At 62.1% G+C, this 10,042-nt stretch overlaps 1 protein-coding gene across 5 annotated transcripts; it reads right to left on the reverse strand.

The window, feature by feature from the left end:
- Positions 1 to 2,523: 2,523 nt before the first annotated feature.
- On the reverse strand, positions 2,524 to 8,270 carry ARPIN (actin related protein 2/3 complex inhibitor). Of its 5 annotated transcripts, XM_037910715.2 has the most exons (7): positions 8,137 to 8,265; positions 7,423 to 7,530; positions 7,059 to 7,134; positions 5,906 to 6,038; positions 5,038 to 5,244; positions 4,438 to 4,601; positions 3,210 to 3,685 (listed from the first exon to the last, which is right to left on the reverse strand). In XM_037910715.2, the coding sequence occupies exons 2-7, from the start codon at positions 7,437 to 7,439 to the stop codon at positions 3,392 to 3,394; spliced, it is 891 nt and encodes a 296-aa protein (XP_037766643.1). In that variant the 5' UTR covers positions 7,440 to 7,530; positions 8,137 to 8,265; the 3' UTR covers positions 3,210 to 3,391. The 5 variants fall into 5 exon arrangements, with proteins under 5 accessions (XP_037766644.1, XP_037766643.1, XP_037766641.1 ...); XM_037910716.2 differs by lacking the exons at positions 3,210 to 3,685; positions 7,423 to 7,530 and adding an exon at positions 2,524 to 3,203 and having other exon boundaries at positions 8,137 to 8,270; XM_037910713.2 differs by lacking the exon at positions 7,423 to 7,530 and having other exon boundaries at positions 8,137 to 8,270.
- Positions 8,271 to 10,042: the final 1,772 nt, after the last annotated feature.

A 10,042-nucleotide genomic window follows, 5' to 3' on the forward strand; every position in this document is an offset into this window, starting at 1 on the left:
CCTCACGCACACTGAGACAGCCGGGGCGCCAGTACCAGCCGGGTCCCACGCACATGGAGACGGCTGGGGCACCGGTACCAGCCGGGCCCCACGTGCACAGCGACGGCCTGGGGGCTATACTAGCTGGGCAGCTTAGGGAAAAGCCAGGCCTCTCACTGCTGCTCAGGGCATCCCAAGGAGTCAGCGGACCCCTACAGAATCATGTTTTGGTAAGTGAGGAAGTTGCTGATTGCCGCAGCGATCCAGTGCAGGGGAGTAGGACAGACACGTCCCTCCCCTTCGCCGCCCCATGGCCCCTGCCCTGGGCGACCCAAGACACCAGCAGCAGGGCCTGCCAGAGCCAAGTCACGCTGGGAGGCAACCAGGGCTTCTGCAGTGCAAGGAGGCTTTTGTCCTGTTTGACGTGTTACCCCCTCCCTGTTCATTTCTCCTCCCCGCTGCTCTGCTCCTCTCACCCCCTTCCACCCCACCCCACCCCACGCTCCTGTCCTGCACGGGCAGGGCCTCGGCTGCCTCTGGCAAAGCAGGTGAACCCGGCTAAACCAGACAGAGCGGCGCTGTGCTGGGCCCTGCAGGTCTCTGGGGCACCACCAGGGGGAGCCAGCTCCCAGGGGAGGCCTGTGTCCTGGGAAAGCCCCACGCTGACCTGGGATGGGGCGAGTCCCGGGGCAGCCCTGCGGCGCTGGGCCATGTGGCAGAGGGCCCTCCCGGAGAGCAGCGTGGCTCGGACCACAGGCACCCCAGGCCGAGCCCCTCCACGGAGCAGGCACAGGGCTCTTCCTCCAGGACATCGCGAAGCGGGGCCCACTGCGGAGCCTGGCCTGGAAGGGCCAGACCTGGGGCAGGGACCAGGCCGTCGCTCACTAGGAAGCCTGGCCAGCCACAGCTGAGGAGAGCGCCCTGGGCCTGAGGCACCAGTGAGCGGCACGGTCGCTGGGCCAAGCGCTGCCAAGAGCCTGCACAAAGAGCCATGAGGACCAGACAGGGGCTGCAGAGCCGGCGCTGGCTCCCACATCCGGAGCTAACGCCCCAAACTGCGCAGCCGAGCTGGTGCCATGGAGCCTGAGGGGCCCTTCCTGGAGCCTTGGGCAGAAAACCAAGGGCTGGGAGCAGCTGCCCTGGCAGCTTCCTTTAGAGCAAGAGCCGCTAGTGCTTGCTGGGGGGACCCATGCCCTCTGCAGCAGCACAGATGGGCACAGAGAGCCAAAGCACGACCAGGGAAGGTGCTGAGTGTCCTCCGAACGGAGCAGGACTGGGACACCAGGCTGGCACCGATCCCTCCCAGCGGTCACACCATGGCCATGCAATAACTGCCGATTGCTGAGCCATCCCATCCCCAGGCCAGTTAGTCACAGCCCAACAGCCTTCCTCTGGAACAGAGCTCTTGCTTCAGCAAGGCCATGTGGCAATTTCCTTCTACACCATTTCCATCCTCATCCACTGCCTGCCCAACACAGCACTGCACAGCCTCCGAGTAACGGGAACACAGACAGGGCAGACTCAGACTCACCGCGCAGCAGGGCTCCTGGGTCCTGTCCCCGCTCCATGCAGCACCTCTTGCTTGGGGGGCCAGGGGCAAACTGCCCCTTTTACCACCCCCTGGCAGCCGCGTGGCCAGGCCCAGCCATCAGGGGACACACACAGTGAGCAGCCAGGGCCAGTGGACACCACCCAGGGGTGCTGAGATCCGGGCCCTGCCATCGGGGAGGACACACCCTGGCTGAGCCAGGAGCTGGAAGGAGTTTCACACTCCTTAGGGAGGAAACAGGCCTAACCTTGGGTGAGTGCCACTCCCACACACCGCCTCACTGTACCCCATGGCACTGCTGGGGCAGGACTGGCCCGGGCTACAGGGGCAGCTGGCAGGCAAGCAGACGTGGATATGATCACTCTGCATGGAACAGACTCAGGCCCAGGGCCATGGGGTGGTGCTGAAATGCAGCAGTACTCAGTCCTGGGAAAAGTGGAGACACCCCGTCATCTCTCAGCACTCCCATCCCTTATTTCTGAGGTGGGCGGCTGCCCCGCAGCAGCAATCATAGCTAGAGAGAGCCCACAAGTGGGAAATCAGCCCGAGGCACTTGCCCAGAAGGGCCTGCTGGGTCTAGGAGATGCTTTCTCCCCTCTTCCCTGTTCACACCTTGGGCGAGGCAGCCTTGTGTGGCAGACCACCTGCTTCTTTTTAATTTACAGTAGATCTCTAGCTCATCAGTGAGAGATCTCTGCCGGAAAGCAGGCAGCCCAGGTGGGCCGTGTAACAAAATGTGCCCTTTCTACCCACACACAGGGTACGGAATTAAGGGGCAGTTCCTTTTAAGCCAGCAGGTAAGGAAGTTCCCCACAGAACCACCCTCCTCTTCCCAGCCAGACAGAGATGTTTGTATTACTTGCCCCTGAAAGTTTCTTCTTTTTTAGGTTACAGACAAAACTAAGAGGCCCGTATTTGGAAAAGATACAAGAGCCAGTTCTCCCTTGGCAGAGGGCTGGGGAGGCTTTGAAAACATCAGTCACATGCTTCTGGTGTAGATTTGAGAGATTTATTAATTAAAAAAAACACTGCACATAAATGCACAGGCAGGATGTTAGAGTATGGCTCGTGCAGACAGCTTGGGACATTTCCAATCAGCGAGATACACGGGTTAGTGTCCCATAAGGAGCAGGACTCCATGGCCAAGGGAGAGGGACTGGCTGGGCAGACAGGCATTATCTACACGTACCAAGTGGGATTTCTCAGGGGCAGCGACTGGGCAGGGTGCAATAAGCAGAGGGGCAGTGCCAACCTTCACCCTGCCCCAGATGGCTCACAGCAGTCAGGAAAAGCCCAAGCTGCCCTGTGCTGACCATTCCATCCATTTCAAAGGGAAGCATAAGCTTGGTCACTTGGGCCACAGCCTCCGCCCAAAGCAGGACACAGGTGGGGAGGAGAGAGAGGGACTCTTGGAACTCAGGGCAGAGCCGTACGGACCCCAAAGGCCTCTGTGGACAAACACTGCAAAACATACAAAGGCCAGCTGGGCATGAAGACCTCTTTCTCAGGGCTGGCCCAGTGCAAACTGCATCCTGAACAACCCGGGGTGAGAATCCCCCCATCCAGGCGCTGCACCCTCCCTGGTGCCATGGAGTCAAAAGCAAGGAGAACAGAACAGTTACTGTACAGAGCGGCTGCTGCCTCAGTGGAGAAGGTCCCTCGGCTCTCAGTCATCCTAAGGGAAAAGCCAACAGAGCCAGTCAGTGCGAAAGACAATCCTAGCTGGGCTCAGAACCCAGGAGCTATGCTGGGTCTCCAGGAGAGGGGAGGCCACTGAGGGATGGGCTCAGCGAGCCAAGGGAGGAGAGAAAGGCAAGAGCAGTGTGGGTTTGGCTGGTGGCGCAGCGCCCACTGCTGGCCTCATCACAGACGAGAGGAGGAAGCTGTGCAGCCACGGATCTGGAGCGTCCAAGAAGCAGCATGGGATAACAGGCTGAAGAAACAGATGTGGAAAAGCCGCAAACACAACAAAGTACGAGTCAGGAATCGAGACAGGGGCTCCTTGGAGCAGGGGCAGTCCCGCTTTGTACAGGAATAAGCACAGCATTGGCTGTAAAGGACAGAAGCCATCTCCCAGAATGCAGGTGTGCACATGTCAAGATGGTCTGAGATGCAGCCCCATGCTCTGCGTGTCCATAGGCCTCGGACTGCCAGAAGCTGGGAGTAGATGACAGGATTGGATCACTACTGGCCTGTTCTGTTCACTCCCCCTGACGCACCTTGTACGGGCCACTGTCAGAGACAGGACACTGGGCCAAGTGGCCCAATGCTCTGACCCAGCCTGGCCACTGGTCCCCACTTCTTGCAATCCAAGCAGCAGCTGTTGAAGCACTGCTGCAGGGACTAGGGCCAGCACAGCCCCACGGCTCGCTATCTTTTCTGCACGGGACGGAGGGAGCTCAGGGACAGCTGGTACATCCTGCTGTCTGTCCCCAGAGCAGACTGCAGAGGATGGGCACTGCCAGCACGTGCGCGTGCCCTGGAGGAGGGAGCCTGAGTCAGGCAGCCTGGGACAGGGACAGAATACACAGCTCCTGCAGGCAAGGGGACTGGCTGTCTCCCAGGGGATGGAGCCTTTCACACTGAGATCTCCCACTCAGACAACTGAACAGCGGCCTCTAAGATGAGCTGGTGTATTCAATACGGCCCTAGCAGATCTGTGCTCTCAGGAGAGCTGCCCACCCCTCTCTCCTCTCTCCTCTCCAGGGCACGGCAAGGCATGCTGCTCTAGGACAGCCCACCATGCTGGTACTTGGCCATAGAGGAGTCAACCCCCAAGACTGCAATCCCAGCCTCTCCAACCTGAGCAGCTGGACCTTGCTCAGAGAGGAACTTTCCAGATGATTAATCCCGCCCTGTGATCCTGCTTCCCCACTTCAACAGGAACGGGAGAAAGTATTTCCACCTACCCATTCATCCTCCTCTGCGCCGTCCCCTTGCCCCCTGGGCTCGGGGACTGGCCCTCCTTGAGGTCTCTTAGCCATGATGTTGTCTGTCCAGGAAGCCCCAGCCTGTCCATCGCCAACAAAGTTACACTTGGTCACTGTCCCTGCATGCAGCTTGGCTAGAGAGACTGAAAGGGAGAAAGGAGCTACATGGAGCAGAAGCAGGGGTGAGGGGGCAGGGGGTGCTGGAGGAAGCAGTTTCCCAGCTGGCATGTGGAAGTTGATTGCGCTGTCTCTGGGTGAAGCCGGCAGAGAAGAAACAGCAAGGCAGGAGCAGCAGAAATCCTCGTTCCTGGGTAAGCTGGGGAACGCCTAGGACACGTGCTGGTGCCGCTACACCTGCTCCAGCTCCCTGGGGATCTGGGTTAAGGCCTCAGAACGCCCAAAGGGCGACAAGCCCAACACCACGCACAGGGCCACAGAGCCTCAATCCCTGTCAATACCAGTAACTAACAGGCAGGAGGCAGCTGGAGGATGGTGCCCCAAAGCCAAGAGCAATGACCCAGTGCCACTATGGGGAGCAGGTGCACAAAGAGCCCAGCCTGGGAGGAGGGGGTCACTCACATATGAAGGGGCTGTCACCCTGGGTTTTCAGACGGATCTCTGTCCCCAGCTCCAGCTCCATCTTCTCCATCTCCATCTCCAGCAGCCAGAAGGCCACAGCCTGGCTGGGGGTGTGGGGCTCTGTCACACTCAGCAGCTCCGGCTTATTCACCAGCCCCTTCAGCTCCTCGGGGGACAGCCTGTCTGTCTCGCCTTTGGCTTCCACTTCTGCCACATGCAAAGCAAATGCCAGCGTCCGTGAAATGCCCAGCGTCCGTGAAATGCCCAGCACTCGGAGACTGAGCTCCTCTCAGCGCAGGAGAAGGGATGGATCCCAGCAGGGGAGCTGTGCACGGGATGCCCAGGAGTCCCGGACTGGGGGAGGAGGGAGTGGGCTCTGATTCTGGTCACTGGTCCCGAGGATCCTGACACCAAGCTCCCGGGTTCACGTGTGCCTTAAAGTGCCAAGACATCTGTAACACAGAGCCCTCCAGCCTGGCTCTACAGCCCACGATGAGTAAAGGACTTTCCCCAATGGGAGAGATCAGGGTCGGACAGGACTCAAAGCCAGTGGTATTTCACGCCTCCAAGGGGCTAAAGAGAGCCGCACGCCCTCCCCCCAGCCCAGTTCAAAGGTGAACGCTGGCCTCCACTTCCAGTTGAGGGGAAACCAGCAGGGGGCATGGGCAAGATGGCAACCACTGGGCAGGAGATTGAGCACAAGTCCCCGACCCCAGGTACAAGCCTTCCCCCTCCCCCGGGGTGAGAGAATGGAAAGGTGGAGCCAGCCTCCTGCGGCTGAGCTGAACGTGCCCAGGATGGATTCTGCGCTACTGCTGGGGAGAGCAGGGCAGGACGGAGCCGCAGGAGGCCTCCTCCCAGTACCTACTGAAGGAGGACATGAGGAAGCCGGTGTTCACCTTCCTGGCGTCGCTGAAATTTGGCTCTCTCTCATTTCCCTTGGCATCAAACTTGCGGCGATGGACCTGGCCAGGCCTGACATACAGCACGCAGTATCGCTCCTGCGGCAGGGAGGAACCGGAGATGCTCACAGCCAGACAGCAGGTCACCAGCTCCCTGCCCCCCCGCTCCAGCCCACAACCGGCAGACTGCCAGCCAGTCACAGGGAGGTGACAGCCGGAGCAATGGCATTCCCTACCCCACCTGCTGCAAGGGGGTGAACCTGGGACAGCACCAGTGCTTACAAACAGTAACAGGACACAGACCGGCAAAGCCGCTGCTACCCAGCCACACTCCAGGCTGCAGGTCAGCTGCAGAAACCGACACCCCCAGGGCCCAGCCTCCAGAGCCCCACACAGCAGCTGGGACCTGCTCACTGCAGCACAAGTCCACCCTGGGATAGGCCATTCCCAGGGAGCGTCTATTCAAGGGAGGCAGTCAGCACAATGCTCTGGAAGACAGCGCGGTGCCAGCCCCTCTCTGAGGAGGCACCCCACCCACCCCGCCCAAGACGGGCACCTGCATCAGCAAGAAAAGCACCTTCCCACTCTGCACCAGGTGCTCCGCTGGACTGCCAAACATCTGAAGCAGGAACCCTAACCCTAGTACCTGAGGGCAGGCATCAGTAAAAGCAGGAGATGCGCAGAAAGAGGGACAGACAGACACCTATGCACTGCATGGCCAGCAGCACTATCACATACAGTGGATACGGCCCAGTGGATACAGCCCAGGAGATCTGCCAGCGACTCCCTGCGTGGCCACAGGAGAGTCAATGCCCATCGCTGTGCCTCAACTTCCCCAGCTGTGAAATGGCTATAAAGATCCTAACACATCTGTGGGAAGCGCTTTGAGAAATATGGAGAAAAATGCCAGTGTGAAGTATCGTCGTTAGCGGGAGGCCCTCCCACGACTGGCTCGCGTGCCCCCTCTGTGCCCTGCTTGGGGGAAGTCTGCTGTTGCTGCCCTCTCTGTACCAAGCTCTAGACAGATTATGGTCGTTTATCTCTGACTCCTCCCACCCCGGAACCCATTGTGCGCCTCTTCCTCCCCAAGGGAAGCCCGGGACAAGGCACCTTGCTCACCTTCCTGCCATTAATATCCAAGATGAGGTGACGAGAGACATCAAGAAGCTCTCCCTCCAGAATCACACCGTTCCCACTGCAGACGGGAGGGGAAGGGAACAATCAGACACAGTGCGTGCCACCAGGACAGCCATCCAGTCCCATGTCCCCCGCTCAGGCAGTGGCCAGAGCCAGGTGCCTCAGATAAAAACAAAACCGCCCCATCTGCAGGACAGATATTTCTCCTGAACTCAGCAGCTGGTCAACTCAAGCCTTGACGCTGGATAAGGACTGAGAGTGCCTGTGGCTTTTATCCCACTCGCTGTCACTACAGATGCTGTTCTTAGTCTTAGAAATAAAACTTAAAGATCCCTCTCAGCCTTACAAAGCTCCACAGAGCATTTGCCTCAACAGCCACCCTGCAGCAGTGAGTTCCGCAGGTTACAGAGCATTTCATTTCATCCCAGGAAGGGCTGCCTTGGTCCTGCTCTACCTAGGATGGGACAAATCAAGAGGATTTTCCAGCGAGCCGTTTCCACCCCAGTCCTCGCGGCACAACCCTGTTCCAACCCCCGCCGGCCCGCACCGCTCAGCGCCAGCCCCGGAGCCCGGCGGGCAGCGGCTGCCGATTCCCAGCCTGCGGGGCTGCCCAGCAGCAGGGACCTTGCCCCGTGTCTCCCCAACAGCCCCGGCCCCCGGGGCGCGGAACGGGCGGGGCCCGCGCCGGGCTCTGGGAGGTGCGGGGGGGGTGTCATGGGGACCCCGCGCAGCCCTCCCACCGCCCGCCCTTGCGCACACGCGCAGCGAGCCCCGCCCCGCGCAGCCCGCCCGCCCTTGCGCGCACGCGCAGCGAGCCCCGCCCCGCGCAGCCCGCCCACCGCCCGCCCTTGCGCGCACGCGCAGCGAGCCCCGCCCCGCGCAGCCCGCCCGCCGTTGCGCGCACGCGCAGCGAGCCCCGCCCCGCGCAGCCCGCCCGCCGTTGCGCGCACGCGCAGCGAGCCCCGCCCCGCGCAGCCCGCCCGCCCTTGCGCGCACGCGCAGCAGCCCCGCCCCCGGCGCCCGTGGCGCCCCGGCCCGAGGCGGCGCGGGGGCTCCGTACCCCTGCAGGGCGGGCGGGTCCCAGCGCCCGGGCAGCCGCTCGCAGTGCACCGGCCGGGCGCGCAGGCCCCGCTCCTCCCACGGGCGGCTCATGGCGGCGGCTCCGGCTCGGCGATGGGCGGGGCCTCGTGCCATGGGCGGGGCTAGTGCGGGAGAGGCCGGGCCATGGGCGGGGCCTCAGAAGACGCGGCCGAGCGCTGGGCATGGGCGGGGCTACATGAGCGTCGGGGCGGGGCTGGAACAGGAGTTTCTAGGGGCGGGGCTTAGCGTGGGAGGGGCTATCGAGGGAGAGTCCCCATGGGGGCGGGGCTAGTACTGGACATGGGCGGGGCTGGAACAGGAGTTTCTAGGGGCGGGGCTTAGCGCGGGAGGGGCGATCGAGGGAGAGTCCCCATGGGGGCGGGGCTGCAACAGGAGTCTCTGCGGGCGGGGCTGTCGAGGGAGAGACGACAGGAGGGGCGGGGCGGGGCTCAATCCAGTGGGTGGGTTTTGGGGGGAGGATGTGGGTCAGGGGCAGGTTTGGGGGACTGGGTAGGAGGAGGATAGCAGGGGTGGGCTTGGGGGGCGGGACAGTGGGAGGATGTGGGGCAGGGTCAGGTTTGGGGGGGCGGGACAGTGGGAGGATGTGGGGCAGGGGCAGGTTTGGGGGGCTGGACGGGGGAGGATGTGGAGTAGGGGTGGATTTGGGGGGAGGAAGTGGAGTAGGGGTGGGTTTGGGGGGAGGATGTGGGGCTGGGGCAGGTTTGGGGGGCGGGACAGTGGGAGGATGTGGAGCAGGGGTAGGTTTGGGGGAAGGATGTGGGGCAGGGGCAGGCTTGGGGGGCTGGACGGGGGAGGATGTGGAGTAGGGGTGGATTTGGGGGGAGGATGTGGAGTAGGGGTGGGTTTGGGGGGAGGATGTGGGGCTGGGGCAGGTTTGGGGGGCGGGACAGTGGGAGGATGTGGAGCAGGGGTAGGTTTGGGGGAAGGATGTGGGGCAGGGGCAGGCTTGGGGGGCTGGACGGGGGAGGATGTGGAGTAGGGGTGGATTTGGGGGGAGGATGTGGAGTAGGGGTGGGTTTGGGGGGAGGATGTGGGGCTGGGGCAGGTTTGGGGGGCGGGACAGTGGGAGGATGTGGAGCAGGGGTAGGTTTGGGGGAAGGATGTGGGGCAGGGGCAGGCCTGGGGGGGTGGATTTGGGGGGAGGATGTGGAGTAGGGGTGGGTTTGGGGGGAGGATGTGGGGCTGGGGCAGGTTTGGGGGGCTGGGTAGGAGGAGGATAGTAGGGGTGGGCTTGGGGGGCGGGACAGTGGGAGGATGTGGGGCAGGGGCAGGTTTGGGGGGGCGGGACAGTGGGAGGATGTGGGGCAGGGGCAGGTTTGGGGGGCTGGATGGGGGAGGATGTGGAGTAGGGGTGGGTTTGGGGGGAGGATGTGGGGCAGGGGCAGGTTTGGGGGGCTGGCCGGGGGGAGGATGTGGAGTAGGGGTGGGTTTGGGGGGAGGATCTGGGGCTGGGGCTGAGCTGGGTGTGGAGTGGAGGGGGAGGTCAGGTTGGGGCAGGGGTTTGGGCGCTGAGCAGAGCTAAGAACATGAGAACGGCCAGACTGGGTCAGACCAAAGGTCCATCCAGCCCAGTGTCCTGTCTGCCGACAGTGGCCAGCGCCAGGGGCCCCAGAGGGAAGGAACAGAACAGGTCATCGCCAGGTGATCCATCCCCTGTCGCCCATTCCCAGCTTCTGGCTAACACCATCCCTGCCCATGCTGGCTAATAGCCATTGATGGACCTGTCCTCCATTAATTTATCTAGTTCTTTTTTGAACCCTGTTATAGTCTTGGCCTTCACAACATCCTCTGGCAAAGACTTCCCCAGGTTGACTGTGCGCTGTGTGAAAAACTAAGTTAGATCAGCAAACCCATTGACCCCAGGC

The sequence above is a fragment of the Chelonia mydas genome, chromosome 10 (genome assembly GCF_015237465.2).
Source record: "Chelonia mydas isolate rCheMyd1 chromosome 10, rCheMyd1.pri.v2, whole genome shotgun sequence".
Taxonomy (NCBI): Eukaryota; Metazoa; Chordata; order Testudines; family Cheloniidae; genus Chelonia; species Chelonia mydas.

Excerpts from the sequence above, each read along its gene's own strand:
- ARPIN (XM_037910713.2), bottom strand. The coding sequence starts at position 8,270 with ATGGCACGAGGCCCCGCCCATCGCCGAGCCGGAGCCGCCGCCATGAGC. Across the intron at positions 5,245-5,905 it reads CTTCCTCATGTCCTCCTTCA|AAGTGGAAGCCAAAGGCGAG; the intron begins GTAGGTACTGGG and ends TGCATGTGGCAG. Across the intron at positions 3,686-4,437 it reads GCGCAGAGGAGGATGAATGG|CTTCTGGCAGTCCGAGGCCT; the intron begins GTAGGTGGAAAT and ends ATCTACTCCCAG.